Source organism: Cinclus cinclus, chromosome 8 (genome assembly GCF_963662255.1).
Source record: "Cinclus cinclus chromosome 8, bCinCin1.1, whole genome shotgun sequence".
Taxonomy (NCBI): domain Eukaryota; kingdom Metazoa; phylum Chordata; class Aves; order Passeriformes; family Cinclidae; genus Cinclus; species Cinclus cinclus.
This window is the reverse complement of record NC_085053.1, coordinates 25,127,043-25,150,395: the sequence shown is the minus strand read 5'-3', so window position 1 is coordinate 25,150,395 and position 23,353 is coordinate 25,127,043. Positions and strand designations below refer to the sequence as shown.

The 23,353-nt window shown below is 40.6% G+C and overlaps 1 protein-coding gene across 2 annotated transcripts; it reads right to left on the bottom strand.

Annotated features, from left to right (window-relative positions):
- Positions 1-3,308: 3,308 nt before the first annotated feature.
- Positions 3,309-23,179, bottom strand: BTF3L4 (basic transcription factor 3 like 4). Of its 2 annotated transcripts, XM_062497913.1 has the most exons (6): positions 23,018-23,146; positions 21,831-21,894; positions 20,868-20,981; positions 18,591-18,792; positions 17,317-17,376; positions 16,258-16,460 (listed from the first exon to the last, which is right to left on the bottom strand). In XM_062497913.1, the coding sequence occupies exons 2-6, from the start codon at positions 21,882-21,884 to the stop codon at positions 16,414-16,416; spliced, it is 477 nt and encodes a 158-aa protein (XP_062353897.1). In that variant the 5' UTR covers positions 21,885-21,894; positions 23,018-23,146; the 3' UTR covers positions 16,258-16,413. The 2 variants fall into 2 exon arrangements, with proteins under 2 accessions (XP_062353896.1, XP_062353897.1); XM_062497912.1 differs by lacking the exons at positions 16,258-16,460; positions 17,317-17,376 and adding an exon at positions 3,309-4,306 and having other exon boundaries at positions 23,018-23,179.
- Between the last annotated feature and the right edge of the window lie 174 nt (positions 23,180-23,353).

Genomic DNA, 23,353 nt, shown 5'->3' with positions numbered 1-23,353 from the left:
ACCTGATCTCTGAAAAGTGCAGCAGGAAATTTGGTGTGAACAGCGAATAACATGATTGATAACATGCATTGCACAGGAGAGGGCAAGAACCAGTTGAGAGAACAAGAATTCTTAATATTAGAAGGTCAAAGGCTGACTTGGGCAGGGAATTGTATATAAAGCTCTGAATATCTCCAAAATCTGTCATGGAATCATTCAGGAGTCTCTCAGTCTCATCTGGTACCACCAAAAACCTAGGAAACCTTGCAGCAAAACGTTCATTACTTTCCCAACATAGTTCCTGATACAAGTGCTTAGCCTTCTAGTGATGTGCAAGATCTCGAGTAGGAAAGGCCTGTGCTATGAGCCTAAAGTCCAAGCCTCTTGAGTGACTAAAGCTTTTATTCATTGCTCCATGGAAGAAAATGTTGTCTTTTTTTCTGCACAGTTGCTAATAACTGCCTGCATGCCACACTCTGACAGAAACAATACTGAAAGTATTCATTACTAGTGAAGGGCTCAGTGATCGTGTTACCAGTTTTTGCTGTAAAATACACGCTCTTGCTGAAAACATCCTCTGAAAGAGGCGAGCAGACGGCGCTGCCGATTGCGGTGCTGTGGCTTTGCCCTCTAGTGGCGGAGGGACTGGCCCAGCTCCGGTGGTGTCTGCCTTTATAAGTTTTGATTACCTCATCAGCCTTGAATCTTTGATTTTTTCTAAATTCTATGCAGTCTTCATCCATTAAACTCAAGCACAACCTGCACCAGAACAATGTGAATCAATAAAATCCTTGGCTTAAGATTCTCAGAATCCTATATTAAGGTTAACTCAGTATTAGTGAGTCATATGATAAAGCCACTAATACATGGGCACTTAATTAATCTATGATGCATTTTCCACCAGATAGGACTTAATCTCTTGGAAGGAAAAAAGCCTGCTACGTCACCATCTCATTGTGTGAGTCAGTTTAGAGTCATTCCATACTGAATAACTATTCTTATTTTGTCCACATTAAATTTTAAATGTGCCATGTATCTTTAGGAGTTAATTAAAAAAAAAAAAAAAAGATTCCTTGGTAATCCTTTTCAACAGTAAACTCAATAGGTTATGCCTTTGAAAGGAGTATAACTTCTTTACTGTCTATGCTGGCTAAATGTTGAAATATCTGTCGTTCATCTGTCCATACACAAGACACTGGCCTAGAAGCTCTAAGAGATCTGTATCTGTTTTAAACCTCTATGGGAGCTTGAGCAAGGGCTTTGGACTTTAAGGACATCTCGATTTTTTTCTCTTTCTCTCCCTCTGGGACCCATTTTAGATTATCACACCAAACTTCATAAGGAAATAGCACTTATTCAATTAAATTGTTTTCCTTTCTCTCTCCCTTTCTCTTTCCTGTATCTTTAGGACCTCTTGGCCAATTTCTGCCACAGGTGGAAAGGTGGTAAGTCTCAAAGGAAATTTAGTTCTTACAATTTTTGTGTCAATCCGTGGCCAGACACAGAGAGGCTAATCCAAAGCAAGTCAAACACTGCTGGTCCATACTCAGTGTGACAGCAGGCAGTTTGTCAGTCAGTACCCTGGCCTGGCAGAGAATGTGGAGGGAACTGAAGTCATTGTGGCAGCATCCTGATCGTGGCAGGGCTGAGGTTAGCGCAAGGAAGAGATGAGAGGGTGAAGACAAAAATCCATGTGCATACTCTCTCATACTCACCGGACAACTTTTCAAGTTTTCAAATAACAACTTTGTTATTTGGACTTGGTATTTGAGTATGAGATATGATACTCGGGTAATTAGAAAGCCTCTACTAAGCAAGATGTCAAATTACAGGATTTAGTAGTTCCAATGAATAACTGGATCATTTAATTCTTATTGTTTATTTTGTTATTCATCTGTATTTAGAAGCCCTGGAAATGCTTAAGTACCTTTTTGATTACATTCCCATTCTGGCCAGAAGCTAGGAGTGGCTTTAGTGAATACTCGTGGGGTTCATATATTTGTGAGGCTATTCCAGATGAGCACGTCTGTGCTTAGTAACAAAAAACCTGCCAGGATCTGGAATCAGGAGAAACAGGTTCTTGTTCAACTCTTTGCTGCCTTGCTGAGTGATGTTTAACCCCCCTCATCCCCTCTCCCTGTGTGCAATAAAAGTAGTTATATCTACAGCATGAGTAAGTTTTCCATGAGTCCTTAGGAAGGTCTGTGAAACCACTTTGAGAGTCCCCAATGGGAAAGGTTATTATGATGATTACATGAAAAGCCATTATTTGGAAGATGTGAAATCACCACCTAAATATGTGCCTTCTGGTTCACTGAGAGAAAAGAACCTTGAGATTCAAAAATTAATAGGAGTTTGAAACATTCACTTCATCTACAGAACTTCATCTCCCTGAAATACTGACAGATGTGCATTTTCTATTTGAAGATCTGAAAGTATTTTACAAATAGTTGAAGCCTACTAGTTGCCCTGTGAGGATTAAACAACCTGCTCATTATCACTCAAAAAATGCACATAAGAGTTTGGCCTGGAATTGTAGAATTTCTGATTTTACAACTTATCCCATGTATATTGGGGTGTCTCTGGGTTGTGCTATTATTTAATTTCCTCAGTCATATAAAAGTCTTTTAAGGCTGGTAGTACTCCAGCAATAATGTTGGAGCTGTGCCAGAAGATGGCGGATAATAGGAGAATTGAGATTCTCATTGTTTGGATAAAAGTCATAATTCATGCCGGTTCAGTCTAAAGAAAACCTGCCTTAAATATGATATATTGGTGAGGAGGGAAGCCCAGCACAACTCTATAAAGAAGTATCTCACAACTTCTATAAAGAAGTTCCAGAGTTGTTGACAGCCCTACACACTTTTCCATGTGCACCATCAAATCTTCTACACTTCACAGCCAATACAAAGCACAATGGTGAAAAACAGGTGATTTTTAACTCTAAACCAGAAATGGCCCTACAATGGAGCTTAGAAGCTCACAAATAACATCTCAGGCATTTGTGTGGGCTTCAGTGAACATGCTTGAGGCACTCCTAGAAGCAAAGCTTATGCAATGTGCTAGCTGGGACCAAACCCCACCAGACACTGGCAAAGAGGAATTCCACCAGAAACAGTAGCACAGAGGATGTTTTGTGGAGGATTTTTGAATGGCCATTTTTGTGAACAGAAACCCACTCCCTTGAATGTTGGCGCTTCAGATGCAAGGAAAATTCTAAGGAAAAAAGAATTTTAGAGAAATTAAAACACTACAATTCAAACTTGACTTGATTTTAATTACATGTAGTGCAAAATAAAACTGTTGCAAATTGAAAAATCACACCAGCATTGGTATTATTAAATAACTCATTATTATGACTTTTGAAGTGATATATTTTGATGTGTCTTTTCTTTCGTTTCTTCCAGCATAACTGTATTCTATGACCAAAAAAGCTGTCAGAATTTTTTACAAATTCAGTACTCAAATCAAACAAATCTGTTCATCATTGTACTTGTATAAATGGAGACACATTTTACACAGAAAAACATCTAATCATTTTAAATCCTGTTTTAGTCTGTGATGTCTTGTAACAGTGAGTTCCATGCATTAATTGTGGTACTTTAAAAGTATTTTCTTCCAGCAGATGTAAATGCTTTACTGCACAATTTAAGTTGATACCCCTTCTTCCCCTCACGGAAGAAAAATTGTTCTCTATGTAACCCTCAATTCTGTTTATTTCTGCTATATACATCCTTTCCTTCTTCTGTACAGATTATGATGTTTTGAATTTATCTTTAAATCACAAGTTTCTCTGCATCTTTATATGGTGTCATTTTCAGTTTTGAATTCCTCAGTCCTGTCCCTATTGACAGGGTGAGGGTTATGGGCAGAGCTGAGGAGGCCGTGTTACTGAGTTAGAGAAGCTCTGCTGTTCTGTGGTGGTGTGGGAGGCACCTAAATAGAAATCGAAGTCCAAGGTGGGAACACAGACAAAATAAACAGGTGAAGGTCAAAAACTGCAATTTCTGACTCCCTGTATTGCTTGTGCTGCCAGAGCTCAGCGAACAGGGACACATCCCATCTCTGTGCCTCACAGACACTGGTGTGCAGCACTGGGGCCCGGAGGGGCAATGCTGTAATATCATTTTTTTCTCATTATTTCTTTCACCAGTTCCTCCAGATCCGCAGGTCTGTGAACCTGAAGGAGGAGAGGGAAAGCTGCCGGTCTCGGTAGGAGGAGAGAGGACGCAGGGAGGAGCCCGGTGAGTGCTGGGGCAGGGAGAGCCAAAGGATGGGGGACAGCAGCAGCAGTGATGCCACACATCTTCCATGAAGCTCATAGTTTCTGTTGGAGGTAGGAAATGCGTTTCAGAAAAGGTTTTCAGTCCAAGTGTAGAGTTGTCAAATTGTCTATAACCATGCAGCTACATCTTTCCAGTCTGGTTGGTTTTGTTGTTTGGGGGGCCTTTTGTTGATGATGTAAGTAAACAGAAGTATTAACCTTCGACTAGAGTACTTTTTTTTTTCTTTTCTTTTCTTTTTAATGCTTATGTGAAGGGTTTGATCTAACATGTATATGAGTCTACTCTTTAGGTCTTTCTAGATTCAAAGGAAGAGCCGAGTTTTCTTTAGGGAGGAACTGAAACTTACTTGAAAGGAAGTGATAGATGTAGTTGGCTCATTGTTATCTTAAGCATTTCCCTTCTTTGTTGCACTGGAGATAGATGAATAGCTGCTATGCATGGACATAGATGACTCTCAAGCCCTGGTTTCTGGTAGTTAAATCATTCAAGGTGTGATTGAGTCAAACTCCAGCAAAATGGAATTTGAAACAATCCAGCAGGCATCACTTTCCAACACTCTCTTGGCTTATCTGTGTTGGCATCTTGATATTTTCCTCCCTACTTCTCCTTAGTGACAGGGGGTGCAATGGGCATCAAACCCACCATCCTTTGTGCACAGAATATTTGAAGCTGTCTTTCAAAGGAGAAAGGCTCACACACCTGTGCAGCAGATTGCTGGCACATCTTTGTTTCTTAAATAACTCGGGAATATGTTGCTCAAATTTAACCACACTTGACTGAGGCAACTGGTGACTGCTGTAGGGGAGGGCCAAAAATAGCTGCCACTGCTGAGGGCATGGAGAGGGAAGGCAGCTTTCAGCAGCAGGTGGCTGTCAGCCAGCCACACTCAGGCCTAAAATTCTTTGTAGGGTTATAGTTCCTTTATCCGAACTGCCACAGGGAATACAGTGCTCATACCTCAGGGAAAAGGTGTGATGGGGGCAGGTAAAGAGTGGTTAAAAACATGGGCTCTTGCCTTCCATGGGTTCCTGCTTTCATCAGTTCTTGGAGCAGTGAAATGGTTCACGCACACACAAAGCCTTAAGTACAGCCTGAAGTATTCAAGGCATTAACGAAAATTCAAAGCATCTTGTTCATTTCAATTACTTCTCCACCCACATTCTTCATTGAATTAAAGGATATCCTACACACTCTTTTTGTTTCACTTATTCCCCAAAGATTGTTTCATCATACACCAAGCAAGGATCTTCAGCGTATTCATAGTAACATCTCAGTCACGGTATTCAGCACTATGATGTTCCCTGTACAAGGGATGTTATTAAAGGATTGAAGAGATGAATAGATGGCAGATTTCCCCAGGGCAGCACATCAGAAAATGGACATCAAAAGAACCTGGCTCAAAATGCAGTGGGTATTACTGGCTCCTGACAAATCCCACTCATTTCTGAACAGTAACACTGTCAGGCTGTGTTAGGGACATGTCCATCCTGGAATACCTCCATAAAACTGTTTGCTTATTCATAAAAGCACTCCCATTTCAACACCCACCCTTCTAGCTGAAGATAGCATAATCGTCATTAGTCAAAAGTACTTTGGGCCCAAATCCAAATGCAATCTTACTCAAATAATTACCAGCATCCCAAGGCTCAGGCTTTATAGCCATCAAAATTATCTTTTTCTCCCATCGTTTTTCATGAACCCATCTGGATTGCCTAGAAACCCTGAACGTGTGAGTGTCTTTCACAAGACATGTAGGTTGTCACATATTACAAGTCATCTTCACAGACCCCAACAGGATACAGGATAACAGGCCACAGACTGTGACAGGAAATTTTAAAAAATCGTATTTCCTTTTTCACCAAGAACTAGTTGGAATTTGTTTTCTTAAAGCTATTTCAAACTATGAGTAACAGTTCCTGAGCAGGCATTGAGGAGGGAGAAGCACATATACTGATATGATGTCACCACCTGAATTATTCTGCTGAGATATAAAAATAGTTTGGAAGGCAGCATGGCCAAAATTACTATATCATTTAATTACAACCTACTTTCATGACAGGCCATCAGTTAATTAAGAGTGTCAAAATGCTGAATTGCCTCCAGCTTCTACATGTTTTGCAAATGACATGGAAGTCATCTTTTTAAATAGCAACAGCTTAACTGAAAATGTAGAACCCATAGTGAAATGCCTTGAAAAATGAGACAGTCAACTGAGCTGACCTGAAATTCTCCACACCATAAATTCACTAGGGAAGACAGTTATAACCCATTTAATTTACTCTCTGAAGACCACATTCACATGACATCAAAATTATTTTTCTGAAACTGATGTAATTTTGAAGTGTTATAAAACAGGAGCCTGAAATAACTGTGCTCTGTGCAGGTACGTACAGGACCTGGCTCCAGTCCCAACACCTTCCCTCCAGACTGCTACAATACAGGAAACTGTAAAGCCTTAGGAAAAGGCTTAGAAAAAAGGTTTTTTCCTTTAGAAATAAGTCACCTTTACTGATTCTGAAGTTCCATGTATGACATGAGAGATAAATCTCTGTAAAGAGAATAATGTTGCTATAAACTTAGAAAATGAAGGAATTGGTTTGCCTATTTGTTATATCTGATACCAAATGTCTTATTCTCTTTATAGAGACATGTAGCTTTTTATTATACAATAATTTTGTTTTAATTATAGAACAGCTAAATAAATTGTAGGTGGGAAAAAAAAGGCAATAAGCAGACCAGATACAAAGGTCACATTTCCAAGCACTAAAAGATAACAGTAGTACCCATCTGCAGAAAGAAGCCAAACATCTTGAAACTGAAACAAAAACAGAGCAGTCCCTCTCCCTCATTCTCTCTGTGGCACTGAGGAGGTTCTTTCATTGGACAGACAGAAAACTATTGTTTGTTGGCTGGATTTTTCTTTTCTTTTCTTCCAACAAAAATGAGTGTTTCACACTGGGAAAAAAAACTGATGAGCAAATATCTCCCCCTATAGTTTGCAAGAAGCTATCTGAAAAATAATAATTAAAATCCTGCCTCTTGGCTGAATAAGGGAGCCAAGCCAAAACTGAACCAGATCTTTCTGTAGTATGGCAACATGGAAGTGGATGCTATAGGAGAATTCTTTAATAAAAAGTATGAGGCTACAAGAAAGAAATCTGATCATTCAGAATTGTGGCAGGCTCATGGTTTCATGACTGTGGCAGTGTCCAAGTGATTAAATTCAGGGTTGGAGAAGACAGACTGAATTTCAATGTAATTTACATGTGGGAGTAAGGGGAGTGCATTAGGCCTGTAATTTATGCAACAGGTAAAGAACTTCAAATACTAGGAAGAACTGAATGTGCTTTCCAAGTTGACTTCAAAGGGCACCCTACTACTAAAGACTTTGAGAAAAAGAAAAATGCCACTTAATCTAGCAGGCCATAAAAATGAAAGCTGACCAAGAGTAAGTAAACAAGAATGCTTTGTCAGATGACAAACACCTCAATGCAACTTTCACAAAATGGTGATTATTGAACAATTTTATGTTGGTTTCAAAGGGAATATGTGGGGGATGGATCCTGTCATCCATGTCCTCATGCTGGAGCATTGTTGCTGTTTCTGTAAGGAAGAAGCCCTGAGCCCTGTAACTGGCCTTTACTGCCATTCACAACTACTGCAAACCAGCTGTCATTAGTTTTACAATCCCCATGGAGGTTTAAGTGTAAACTTTTATTCAGTGTTTTTACAGAAAATGGTCCAACAAAGGAGTTGGTATCCAGCAAGGCCCACTACATAATATGATGATACAATATTAATGGAACATTTTGTTTTCCCCTGAGCACTTACCTTCTGTGTTTGACAGGCAATCCTTGGGGTCCCAGCTTTAACCCAGCAGTGGCTGGGATGGCATTGGCTCTAGCCCTTTCCTCTAATGGTAGAAAATATCCCATTGGCTGCAGTTGCACAAGCTTAGCAAATGGTTCACATAACAGCCTGTGCTGGCCTCCTTATTCATGGAAACATACTTAAAATCCCCATTTGCCAGGTGCGGTGTTAGACATGGACTGAATGAGTCTAGAATCCTGCAGACACTGGAATGTGGCAAGGGGGGGGGGAGTGAAACTAATGATCTTTAATGTCCCCTCAAAGCCATCATGATTTCTTATAGATACTGTCACAAAAATTGAGTGAAAGAAGAATAGTGTCACTGGTTTCACGTCAAGAGCTCCTGACTAAATACAACCACTAATTATTTTAGGCAGGCATGCCCACTTCCTATTGACTCATTTCTCTTTCACTAATCCATATGAGGGGGAAAAGCACCCGAACAAGCAAACAACAACAACAAAAAAATCATCTGAGGCACACATGCTCATCTTGATCATATCATTTATTGAATCAGAAGTGATGGCAAACGAGGAATCAATCAGTCTTACCGTCACAGGCAAACCCTACCACCAAATCCAATGGAAGTGTGTGTACACTCCTCCTGCTTGTCCCATGACCTCCATGGCTCTGCTGGAACCTTCCTGCTCTCCTGGCAATGGTTTGCCTTTGCAGCTGTGTGGCAACTCCCTGCTCAAGTAAAAGGACATTGCTTCACCGGGTGTAATTAAGCCTATTAAAAAACCACCTCGGGCTTATTTATGCCTTGCTAAATCCCATGATTGAGATTTTGTGGAGTGCTGTGAGTCAGACACTTGGGAAGGCCTGACCAGCTACTTCCTCAACATCTCAGTGAGAGATGTCTGTGTGTTGTTCATGTTTGTACCTCAGCAGTCAGTCAGATGAATGCTTTGAGTTTGCTAAAAAAGCCTGGTACCCTATTTCAAAGTGCCCTTGCAAACAATTTTGACTATGATACAGAATTAAATAGGGCACAGTAAATAACAGCATATACATCAAGAAGCTGCACTCTTGGGGGAGAGAGTGAGGGACAAGAAAGAAAAATGCTCTTTGTCATCTTTAACATCTGTCTTTTATTTTGCTTTCATCAAACCAGAGAGATATTCTGAGTATAAAACTTGCAATGTTTCTGCTTTAACAGGATTACTTAAATATGGTAGGAACAACTGTTAAAGCTCGTTTTTATTGTGCAAGTAGACCAACGTATGTAATTCTTCCTGCAGCAATTTTTCATGGGGCTGCTTATGAGGGCAGGAGTAACTGAGGACAGATATTTAATCACCTCTCTCATCTTGGCTTATCTAAGTGTTAAGATAAAAGGGCAACGATTGAACCAAGGCACATCTCATACAAATTTTAACACAGAATAATATCTCAGCAGAGAACCTAATAAAAAGAATTGCTCACCATATTTATTCAATACAAGTGAATTCTTCTTCTGAATAGTTACTACTTTCCTTTTTTCTTTTCCAACAAATACTAGCCATCCTGAACCATAATGAACATGAGGACCTGAGCAGTTTGAAAGCATCAGCATACTGTGATGACAGTCAAATTCAGTAGTCCTGTTTCTCAGACAATACCACAAAAGTTATAGAGAAAGGAAGATGACAGAACTGCAGTCACAAAGGCAAACACAACGGGTGTACATTCCTGATGATGCTACTGTGAGCCATAGAGGAAATGGAGGTATAAGACACCTAAACCTTTTATTACAGTTTACTGCAAAGCAATGAAGTACTTGTGCAGATTAAAACTAGTAAGACTGTGTGCATTTTTCATGGAAGAGCTTCCATCAGTTAAGATGCTAATGATGTTTGTCTGCTTGTAGCCAAAGAGCAAGCAAGCTTGTTCAAAGAACTCACCAGGTTCTCAGCGACCCAGACTGCACTACAAAAATCCTCTATAATTTAAAAAATCATCAGGATAGAACATGTATTCCACTAGAAACAATAGCGAGATTATCCCTTCAAATTTGACTATAGCCTTTAAAAGAAGAAAGAGTGTCTGGAATATTTTTAAGGAAAACCTATTTCAAGGTTCTCAGGAGAACTGAGCTGGAAAAATCACCGTGTAATGGGATAAACTATTACAATTTCAGGGCTGCAAGTGGCCAACATGACTTCTCAGTGCACACTGCCAATGAAAGCAACCCTGCAACTCAAAGGACAGGAGAAGAGTTAGAGGCAATAATATCCCTGTGTTCAAAAGTTAATAATTTACAACAACACTGAGATCATGCTGCTGAAAGGTGCTATAGTAAAGGCTAGAAAATAACACAGAGTTTTTTTTTTTTTCTGTTTCTCAGAAGACTGACATCACTTCTGTGTCAAAATAAAATGAAGTCTCAGCAAATTGCCCGAACATCCAGCAGGAGATCATGAGAAAACCCAATGTCTTTCACTCAAATTGTGGTAGCAGGCTGTGAGAAACTTAAGCCATCTATTCAAAGTAAAAATTATTTTAGGCCATATTTGCATTCTTTCAGAAACATGCAAACATGCAAAATATCACTAATTACAAGTGTCAATCACAGAGCACACCAGGTCTCCAGCAATTGAGCAAAGGTTTCAAAATTAACAGAGCAGGAATTTAGTTGCATTATTACTCCCTGGAGATTGCAACAATGCTGTAAGCAAGTTAGGGTTAGCTTCAATTCAACACTGTGTGTCAGAAACCACTTGAAACCAGATTGTCACAAAAGTGGAAATTCCATATTAAATATCTCACTAACTTTAAAAGTGATTTTCAGTGAACAAGAACTTGCAGCATGTAACATCAAAACTTCAGCTTGTCCCAGTAAATCAGTGTTCACACAGGAGACATGGGGAACAGGCTCACTGGGAAGGCTGTGCAGCTGTGGGGTGGCTGGGGCAGAGGGCAGTGAGGGCACACTGGGCCCACATGGGACTGCTTATCTATAGTGCAGTCAGAGTGAACTGGACAGAATCCCTATTTCACAACAAAAAATTTAGAAACAAACTGCAAGTTAGAGGATCTGACGACATCATCACCCAAGGCTTCAATACGGCCAGTCCTTTTCTCTTCCCAAACTCAGTATGACCCTGGCAGCAGCAGAGCTAAAAGGCCAGTTCAGTCCAGCCTGTGAGGCTGTTCTGCTGCTGGCTGTCCCCACCCAGCCTGCCTGCAAACATTTCCCTGTTAGGGGGGTAACCTTTATCTCCTGGAAATTTGAAGCTCATTGGCAGGTGGTCAGGCAAAGATAAGACAAAAGCAAGATGGGCTCCTGTAGCTTGGGAATGAGCCAGTCCAGCTGACCTCAGGCATCAGCTTGGGAAAACAAAGGGGAAGCCTGGCTCTGTTGGCAGCAGAAAAGCCAGACATCAGTGAAAGCTTTTCAGGGAACTTCACTCTTGGTACGCAAAGGTCTGGCATCCTGCTGACATCTGCCAAGATCTTCACTTACCTATGTCAGGCAATAATTTGCATTGCTTGGAAATTTCCAGCTTCGCACACGGCCTCAATATGAGATCCGCTGTCCTCAAAATGTTGACTGGGCCACACTTCCCAATGTCTGTAGAGAGCTGGTCTCACAGCACTGGCTCTTCTTTGTCAGCTAAGTTGCATTAGACAGAATCTAAAAACACATTAAATACTTTCTAATATTACTTTTTGACATAAGCAGTTACTATAGCTGCAACAAGGATGTTGCAAATTGCATGAGGTTGCATAACTCCTTTTATTCAGCTGGGATATGTGCACTGAAAGGTCAAAAGGCCTTGGAATAGGGTTTTTTGCTTCAATGTTTGCCTTAGCATTCACACTTTATCAAAAATATCAAAAACAACTTCAAAAACTCAAACGAGCAGTTAATCTCCTTTTACTTCAAAGAAACAACTAATTTAGCTTGGCTACAAAAATCTACCTGCAATGCAAAATTCAAGATGCTGAATAATATGTTAGAGTCTGACAGATAACAGTTGACAAAACAGCAGCACCTCAGCAAGCTGAGGATCTGTTGCTTAGTGAGAGGGAGCTTAACAGCACAGAGAATCCACCAAATACTATGTGTTTATCACACAGAAGTAGCTTTTTATACCAAGTACACAGAGATGTAGCTCTTGCCTCCCAAGAAACATCCAGTTTGGTATTCATTAATTTACAAAGCACATAGAGGAGGCAGAGCAGCACTCCCGAAATAAAGGCAAACCAAGGCCCTGGAAGATGTACAAGTCTGGTTTTTCTAGTCTAATAACAGTGGTGGATGTGAAATGAAAGCCCCAATAACCCTGCTCCGGATACCAACCCAAGCTTCCACCTAAACATACCAAGACAACCAATTTTAGAATTAGTGCCTTTGCTTGCTCCCCAAATGCTTGATTGAAACTGCAGCCCTCATATTTCTGGATAAATCCATTAAGTTCTTCAGTGTCTGCAAACTGGTTTTTAAAAGGGAGGGATTTAAAAAAAATTATTTAATGGGAAAGCAGTTAAAAACAACTAGTCCCTGCACTTGTGCTGTCACTTCTGTGAAGCTGCTGTGGCTGCTGTTGTGCTTCTTTTCTGCACCATTTCATTTGCTCACATACAAAACAAGGATCATTTAATTAGTGAAATCTGGATCCCCAGAATAAAGACCACTCACTTGTTTGTTGAACAAACCAGTATTGCCTTTGAATAATAAAAGCAGACTGATCTTAAGTGCCAGTGGAAGAATTCACTCACTCACCTTCACCGAAGGGGTAGTCTGCTCAGCTCTCTGTAAATACCCACTGTCCAGAGCTACATGAATTCTGATTCCAAGGAACCTCAGGAGAATTCTTCCAGGACCTACCTCAGTAGAAGCATGAATTCATCTCTTATATACACTACAGCTTTACTGTGCTTTTATGGCTTTCTCAGTTCCTTCCTGCTAACAGAAGTACACTGGTCAATCAACCCTGTGCTCACTAATTAAATCAGCTGTAAGATCTCTAGTGCTCATTTTGTACACACCAAATCCAAAATATTATTTGTGAAGATCCTAACAGAAGGGAGCTCATAGCAACTCCTAGTTCCCATGGAAAGGTGACAAATACGAGCAAGTTATCAATGTATTTCCACAGCAGTTCTAAATTCATCCTTACCATTCCTGTGCACTCTTCAAATATTGCTACATAACAAAAGCTAAAAATAAAAAATCCAAGGTCTGTATTGTGCATTAAATGCCCTTTTTATATCAACTCCTTCCATCCTACAAACACTCCCAACTGTTAATTCACTTTGTTCTCCAGCTCTGCATGGGAAATCATGCACCCAGCCCCAAGTGTCCAGCACCACTGTATGCACTGTAACCTCAGCTAACATCACACACAAGCATTTCCTTTTCCATAGAGAAAACTATGAAGCAATTACAGGTCTCTACAGACTTCTCTCTTGTCTCAGAGAAGCCAGCCAGATCCAGGCTTCCCAGCCATAAACTTGGGAACTACACAAATGCACGAGCAGCCAGGGCAGGAAGGTCAGCGTTGGCTGTCTCACATATTTGCCGATCCCTTGATTTTCACTGGTCAAGCTCTGACTCCCTCACATACAATCCAGGAGATGTTTCAATTTCCTTTCTGCTCCATCTTCCTACTTTCCAATCACTGCTAAGTTATTTAACATGTCAATAGCATTACCAGTATCTTTAATCAGCAGAGTTAAGCAGCGAGCAAGTAAGCACAAGGGCTTCAGAAGTATGATGGTTATCATGCTTCAAGCCAAGCAAAGAACTCAGGGTTCACCTTTATGAGGGGAGCTTTTATTTACCAACGCTCCCCAGAACTATTTTTTAGTTATCTTGCATTTTTATCAGCATGTACAAACACTCTTTTTGTTATACCACAAATAAATACAAAAGAAAAAGAGCTTTTCCCACAACAGCCTTGATGGGCTACTTTTAATTAAAATCAGTTTAATGATTGATAAGCTCTAGTATTTCCAGCAGCAAATCATAAGTGGTTGACTGTTTCCAGAGACAGTGAAAAAACAGAAGATAATGTAACTACATAAGCTAGCATAGTTAGTTGGTTTACTCGTTGTCAACATAGGAAAAATTTGAGGGTTTAACATGTAAATTCAAGAGCAAAAACTAAGTCAGTATTTCATAGGAATCAGAAAGTTCAGCTATATAAACTTACAGAATCATTGTTTCCAAGGCTTACTTTCAGTCTCTCACAGAATTACTTTTGACATACTTCCTACATTAGAACGAACAAGCAGGAATTTTCAGTATCTGATTAGTATTTAGGAAGCAGATGTCCCATATATCAACTCCATACAGTTGCTGCTTGGAAAGGTTCTTCCCTTGTGCCTCTTAAGCAAACTGAGGAACACTGCAAATACCTGTGTCCTCTTGTCCTTCCTTTGTTCCCTGGGCTCACAGAAGCAGCAGAAGGCATTTCCATGTGCCTGAGCACACATTTGTGGAGACATCTCCTCCTTATAAACAGAATAGATCATCTGCAGCTGATCAGTCATACAACAAACGAAAGTTTCATTCAACACCAGAGGAAATAGGAGTGAATATAGGGAGTGTGAAATCCTAGAGCTCTAATGGGACCCTCCCTAGCCCTGCATGTGTTCCTCAGTCACTGTCACCAAGAATGCAGTGCCATCTCAAACAGCTGCTGCATCCACCTGCTTTCCTCAGCCAGTGCTGGGGGGAGGAGCAGACAACACACAGGAGGGAGCATTTCCTCTTTTGTACTGTTATTTTATTTTGTAGTAAGATCCACGTAGTATATAAAATATAACAAGAAAAACTGAACAAAGCCTAGAAAATGAACCGAGGAGTTCAGCTGATGAACCACTATAGCTCTAGTTCCATGGGTTCATGAAGTCTCCAGAACTCATGGACTGTTTGCTTGTACTACTACAGCTCTCTAGCATATGAGCCTACACCAAAAGCTGATATGTTCCAATTAAGCCATAGTTAAGTGACAAATGTAGAGGAAAAAAAAAAAACCCAAAACAAAGTGGCTTTTGTAAGCCACAGCTGCCCTTGACAGAGGTTACAATGATGTCTAACTATACTGTAATGCACATTACATCAATAACCTTGAAAGAGCCTCTGAGAAAACGGCTTCACATTAAGCATTTTAAAGAAAGGTCATAAATACTGCACTGTACCAACAGTACCTCCCAATGTCCTCCTTATGCCTGAGGAGCATTTGTGTTTTGTAAGAAGCTACTACATAGATGACACCAAACCTAGAGGTAGGTTATAAGCCAAGGTAAGTTACAGGCAAAAAAAAAAAAAAAAAAAAAAAAAGAAATCCCTTTAGAGCTAGTCACTGCACAGACTGCCCAGCAGGAAGCAAGGCAAAGTGTCAACAACTCTTTCCTCCCACCCTAAACATTGCTCACACAGTGCATTTAGTTCCTAGTGCCCTAAGAATGACAGTGGATCATCAGCTGCTAGTAAATGCACTCATGCCAAGAGAACAGCTTGAAGTCATTCAAGCAAACCTGGTGCACTGGACTGTTACCAACCAGACCTCCAAGCTTAGGAAGTGACCCAACAGTAGAGAACCAAGGTATTTTTCTTTTGACTGGGAAATACTTTAGTAACCATCAGGAGAACATACTGCTAAGCCTACATGGAAGGAGTCAAATATCAGCTTGTACCAAAACTTTAGAAACAAACAAACAAACAAACAAACAAAAGTTAAAAAAAAAGCTCACTTTGATGAGACTAAGTAAAAAGCTACTGTACCAAACAAGCTGATAAAATAGCTCATCTCCCCTAAAACCTGGGATCAACACAAGGCTGATAACAAATATGTGTACACTGAGAAACACACCTGCAAGTACAATAGTTACAGCAAATTCACCCCAAGTTTTAATGGTATGATGCCTTCAGGTCACAAAATCTGGACAAAACGTTAATCTTAACTCCCTCTGTGCACTATTTGGTGATAATCAAAGTAACAGTGCTGAAAATTCATTTTATTTCTACTTCCAAAGGAAAAGGGTAAATGGTTAAATATGTGTTCTCCAATTTGTTCTCCACTATACGTACACCCACACACATACACACACCCCCTCAAACTGCACTGACATTTCTTTTTGACCAAAAGAGTAGATCCTGGAAGTAAGTGCAAAATGCAAAATCAACTGACAGAAAATGCTGAACAAACAGCATCATAAAAATACAAAATATTTATATTACTGAACTATTAACAGATGATGTTCTCTGTTTCTTTAAAACTTTGGAACCACATAGCTGATTTCTTAAATCTAGTCCATGCCAGCTTCCAGAACTATTAATGTTTTAGTTAGCTTCATTCTTTGATGCTTCATCAAAATTTTCTACGAGATCTGAAAAAGATGGAGATATTTAATACAGTAATGCCCAGTAAGATTACCTTTTTAAGTTTAATGAAAATGCATATAATTACAGGAAAGGTTAAGTAGTACTTAATTACACTTAGGGAAATTATTTCTTTATAGGCAGATTTCAAAGGGCTCTAGAAAATACAGTTTGTTTAAATGTACACAAAGAACTAGAAATGCAGAAACACTCCAACAGTGAAAATTTTAACATTAAGTGATTAAGAGCTGATTTTCAAAGGTTCTCTACTAGCTGCAGTTGAGTTTTGAGCATCAGCAGTCTTTAAAGCATGCCTGGTGATTTAGAGAACTGAATTTTATGCAAGGTCACAAAGAAATAAACCAGTGCCAAGACACAAGGAACTGAATTTCTGGTCCACACAAATGTTTTAGCTAACACACTCTCCTGAAGAATACAGTGGAATGTAGTTATTGATAAAATAGTTATTCACTGGCAAATAAAGAACTTTTGATATTTACTTTCAGACACTGACATAAGCATTTTTTCTTCTGCTACAGAAATAAAAATTCCCATTCCAGACCTTGATATAAAAACAACCTGGTCAGTATGCCAATTATCATTCTGCAATCCTAAATCCCACTCGGGTATTTAAGATACCTGGCTGACCTCACTGAAACTATTTTAACCTAGTTTCACTCAATAATTAAGGTAGTTGCAAGAGGTAATCCCGTTCTCAAAAACTGGAATCCCAAGTTATTTTTTAATGCTGCCCTATACAAGAAGCCTCCCTTAGCAAGTGAGGAGTATAATCACATCAAAAGCTATATATTTAAATGAATTAATCAAAATATTTAAGTGGACATAAAGTGTGCACACGCCTACCTGGGACATCATCATCTTCTTCGTCAATATCTTCAGATTTTGGTGCTTTACTATCCAACACTATGAAAAGAAATTTGGTGCTGAATTTTCATGATACAGAATCAGGGACACACAGAGCAAAATAAAAACCATACACATGAAAAAAAGCAGGCATTTCCTCAATCCCCAATAGTGACAAACACACCATGTACTGAGACTTAACAGCATGACCAAAAGATTTCCTTGGGAACGTTCTGACAGCAAAGCATTAGCAGAGCCATTTTCAGATGCTATGGGGTATTCATACAGAGTTTGCAGAAGATCAAGATACAGAAAACCCTCAGCATGACTCAATCTTCTAAGTGAAGTCATGTGTTTTCAATGCAAGAACAATATGGCACCCACCAGTGACCAACATACATGATTCAAATATGCTTATGATGATCCATCTCTTCTAAATTTTAGGTGGTGTTCTACACATCACTAAAGAAGTAAAACAAACCCTTTTACTTTCAAACCCAAACTTTCACTTAAACTCAGAACATGAATGTTGGAGAAATAAAAACTGACTTATAAGGAATAACTTTTTGTTGAAATCATTAGAACAGGTGATGTACATTCCATTCCAAACACAGACAACTGCAAGACATCCAGCTACAGTCATCTTCATGGCCATAACAGTCTGAACTAGAACTGCACCTTATCTTCATTTCTTAACTATACAATTACAGTAATAGTTACACTGCATACACCCCTCCACCCACGCTCCCAAAGTTTTAAAATTAATGCATAACTGTGATTTGGCTTTTTTACTTTTCCATTAAAACTTTGATTTTTAACTAGGGGTTTTTTTAAGTCTTGGCTGAATCCCAAAGCTAACTGTAGAGCAAAAGAACGTATTTCTTCTTCTTCTATAACTGCAATAGAAATATGTTTTGTATGAACAAAGAAAACAGAATAGATTCCCTGACAAAAAGAATTGGTTGAGTTTTTGCAAGTAAAAACATGAACTTGCTTTCCCCTAAGCATTCTGCCATACACAGCTGTACGCCTGCTATCACAGCATGCCAGACTTACCTATTTCTTTTAAATCAGGACCTGCCTATGTAATCTTGAATCAATAAAGATAAAACAGTTCTTCCCCCACCCTCTACTTCCACAACAGTGGCAAATAAATAAAAGCACACACACACTTCTGACTTTTCAAGTCACATGTTGTGATTAAATTTGGGTTAAAACTTTTAGTACTTCATATGTCCTTTAAGTCAGCTATGAAAGATTCCAAAAAGACCTACCTTGTCTTGGGAATTGTTCAGCTAACTTCCTGAGACTTGTTAAGCTGTCAGCACCAAGCTGGCTTAAGATGCCCGGAAGCATTTCTGTGATCGGTTTAGCCTCTGCATGACCAGTAATTGCAAAAGTGTTGGCAGAGAGGGAAGCTTGAACCTTGGGGTTGTTGAAGTGAATAACTGTTCCATCGTCTTTTATCATGTTCACCTGTTTAAATATATCAATAACATTTACCCAAGTGTTGCAGCATCTTGTTACACAAGCATAACAACTAAAATCTAGATTTGAAATATCAAAAATTATAGAACTAGCACTCTTCCTAAAGGATAATATAACCATGATGAAAGCACCTAGAATGAACACCATTTAAATTCCAAGCTCCAACAGCAGCAGCTTGCCACATCAGGAAAAGCCATTACGTTTCACATGTACCTGTGTCACCTACCAGGAAAATGTTCCTGCTTCTGCCCAGCTGGAAGAGGCACAGGACTCACACTGGCTCAAGGCAGGGATGCACACACAGCACTGGGGGATTGATTATTTACCAACTGCACTAGAACAGACTTCCAGTACCTTCCCAATAATTCCAAGAGGGGTCTTAAGACTAAGGACACCACACAGTGATCCTGCTATTTTCCTCTTCCTTACCTTCTGAATCACCAAGAATTCTATTTTACAGCCGGTGTAGTGGCCTGTTTTAGAAAGTTGAAAAGCTTTTTCTTCTGGGCATGGCTAAACTATTATGCAAAAAATAATTGTCTGACCATAGAAAGAGTGTTCTACCCATCCAACACAACAGTGGTATTAAACTTATGTGAAAAAACTATCAAGCAATGCTTTTAAGTTAGAGAGAAAAGATGGATTCAGAACTAAAGATGAGATCTAAAACACAAAAACATTTAAGTTCTCAACCCTCACATGGCAGAGTTACAAATATATTATGAACAGGAAATCCAGGTGTGTTGCTTTCCTGCAAAACTAAGCAATGTCCTGTCCTTTGCCCATAGGGAAATGGTAAAGGCTTCAAGCACAGTCATCCTGTAATTTAAAAGCCTCTTTCAAAATGACACAAATGTGTTACTCATGCTTGACTCAACAATACTCTTCTATCTACATGAAACTTACCAAGGTCAACTTGCGTTCACTTGAATAAAACATTCCACAATTATGTCTCTTGCTATCAAGGTAGAAACATTTTACATCATCTTCCTACACGCTGAGATATTTAAAATCCTTAATAACTGCGTCTGAATAAAGATCCTGTGCTCCGTGAAGAAAAAAACCCTGAACATACACTAAGTAGAACCATGTAGAACTTTTTTTAGTTCCTATAGCTCTGCATATTTGTATTACGCTTAAGAAAACAGACAAACTTAATTGTTTCTGAAACAGGGGTCTAAAAACTTAGAGGCAAACTACACCAAATCTGCATTTGCCTTTGGAAGGGAGGAATGCACTCAGTCACTTCTGCATGCATCTTCCAATCCTGCTTCAATTAATTAATCACAGATTGAATACTGCACTTCTTTAAGCAATTAGTACAACTACTACAGCCACATTGAGTTCATGATGGAGAAACCTCCTCCTCATGTGTGAGGGTCACTCTCTACACTGTTACGGAAAACACGTTTTATTAACACATGTAAATTAGAAGTATTCAAGGAACATCTGAAGCCTTCACATTCCCACTTACATTAACACAGAAGCTGCTTCTGTAGAATCTCTGCACTGTTTTAAAAAACATCTGTAACTACTCCAAACAATTCCAGCAATTTTCGTGTAGCAAAATGTCCTAATTTTGGTAATACAGACTCAAGTTATTACTCAAGGTGTTTCTAAACTTTCCTTCGTATTCTGTACCACGCTCGTGCTAGATGTGCCTGTGCAGTCCATGTACATTTAGTGCTCTTCTCTTTAGAGCAGATAATCTAGTGCACAAAAGTCAAAACCAAAGAGAAGCTTTGTTCTGCAACAAATTCAAGACACACACAGAGCTTACTACCTCCACCACACATGGCCTGGCCAGCAGAACCTTCACCTTTCCTTCTCCAGGTACATACACATTGATGCCAGTGAGAGAACAATACATCAAACAACTTGACCTCTCAATAACCTCTTTACCAACAAACTTTTTTTTACCAACTTTATTTCTCAATCTCTTTACCTCTCTATGGTTTTGCTTGGAAGATAAAACACTTGTCAAAACCAAAAGCAAATCCCACCACCAAAACAAGACACTGAATTTAATTTCAAACAGGAAACACTTATTTTTTTCACCATACCTCTTCAATGCCAGCAATGTTATTTACTGCCAGTTTTTTGAGGGAACTTTGAAGTTTTTTGTCATCAGCTGTAGCTGTTCTGTGCACCACCTTCTTCTTTCTGCGAGCTGTTCCCTGAGAAGAATCAAGAAACAATCAGTTCTGCTCAAAAATCTCTCAACACTAATTGCAAAAGTCAAGTCACAGTACCTGAACAACATCTCATAACTTGAAAGTTATGAGACATTTCTGCAGACAAAAACACATCTCAACTTATTTCCCTTTACCTACAGCTTTGGCCATCATTCACAGTTTAAAGTTTTTTCTTAAGCATAAAAGAAAATACCAAACAGCAGCATGTTTTCCCTTCCACTAACCCAGACTACAAAAATACTATTTAATATTAAGCAACACATAACAAAGTGTCCCCAACATATTTTTTCCAAAACACAGCACAAATACACTGATTTAAATGGTCCCACTTTGGTAACCAAGTCATTAACACTTTCAGAGTTCCACATACAGCAATTTTGGAATTCCTGCTTTGCAAACTTTTGTACAATCATCCCTATGACAGGGAATGAGCACCCACACTGAACAAACCACATGTCTTTTTACTGCTGATACTATTTACCCGCTAGCTCAGAGAAAAGAAATAGCTCAGTGCACAGCCAGTGCCTGAAGCAGGCACAAAGAAGAAAATCCCTAACAAGGAGACCAGAAAGGCAGAACTGGAACATCCAACAGGTGAGCTTAGCTGGAGCTTTCACAGGTCACAACAAGCCACTGAATTAAAACAGTGCTTGCACACTGGAAACTGCTCATCCAGCAGTTGTGAACTGAAAGAAACTTCCATTTCAGGTAGCTGCACTATAGGCCAGACCACACAAAGCCTGTATTGGTCAAGCGTGGGAATTATTTTTTTCTTCCCTTTCTGTGAACTTCAGCCTAAGTTTTCAAAAGCATCTGTGGTGGTTTTCTTACCTTTCCTCCTATTCGGACCTGCGCTTGAAGCTTGGCCAGTTTTTCTTGGTTCATAGTGCTACGTCTAAAGAGCAAGAACAAGTTCAACTTAACCCCAAAACAGTAACAAAAAAAGGTCACAGCCCATTTTGAGAGCAGTCTTAGAACGCAGAGGATCTTTCAGACTTTCAGAACGCCATCCAAAACAATGTGTCAAGCAAGCACACATAAACAGAGTTTTAAAGCCACACCACCTAAGCAATCCACAGTGGTCCTGCAGTAGGGAGGATCCGCCTTTAGCTGAAGTGTCTGAGGCAACTCGACAGGACCTTTCCTTCTGTATCAGGCCAAGGTACCCATTTCCAGGATGCCGGTTTACTGCTGGAAGTATTTAACTGAATTACTGACGCCAACCAGACCTAAACCAGCGCATACACGGCAACTGGGTCTAGGAAAACACACTTATCTTTACAAGGGCCCAGGGACAGACTAATCACTGAACTACCTGGAATAGTACTTATATAATGAATCTGATACTTGTGACTAATAAGCGAGATCCAAACTCTGCGAAGTTCGTGTATGGGCTGTATTTGCTACGTGAACTTCTGGTAGCTCTTCATCCAATATTGGGATGACTTTTTCAAGTAAGCGACTGGGAAGTTACTTCCAGTGCTTCTCCCACAGGTCAGGTGGGACTTTTAAATTCTGAAAGCCCTGAAAATCCATAATGAATGGGTGAAAAAACGCCTCAAGCCTTCCAGCAAAAGGAATGCGTTTCTCTGCTCTGCCCCAGCGAGTCATCAGTGAATGATGGGGAAGCCTCCGCATGTGCTTTGAGCCGGGAACGACTGGGAGAAGCGCAGGAGCGAGACAGGGATCGGCGCACGGAGGGACCCCGAGGGGCAGCGGGAGAAGAGGCTCAGAGCGGCTCGCTGGGCAGCCCCAGAGCACGGGGAGCGGGAAAGGAACACGGCTCATCCCTCAAGAGCCCGTGTAACCGCGGTCCCACGGGAGAGCCGCGGCCCCGCGAGCCAGGGTAGCCCCCGCACAAGGGGGTCGCTCGTTCGGCCTCTCCTCGGGGAACGGCCCAGCACGGCCCAAGGGGGTAGGGCCGAGCTGCCGCGGCGCCCCACCCGCCTCAGGCCGGTGGGGACGCGGCCATACCAGGGCAAGGAGACATCGGGACACGGGAACCGCGGGCCCCTCACCTGAGCGCGGCAGAGCCCCCGCTACCAACACGCGGCGAGAACAAGATGGCGGCTAAAGAAGGAAAGAGAGGCGCACAGAGAAAGGAAGCGCCGCGCCACGTGACGGCGCCAGCCCGCCCGCGGATTGGCGAATCCGCCCACTTCATTTACATAGAGGCGGGGCACGGCGCGCAAGGCGCTCCTGGGAGTTGTAGTTTCCAGGGGGCAGCAGTCGCGCGCGCCCCCCGGGCAGCGAGCGGTGTCCTGTGACCCAAAAGCAGGACGCGGCGCTTCCAAACGCGTCACCGCTCGCTCAGTCCCCCTTAGGGAACCCCCCCTTACACCCTGCGCTTGCGG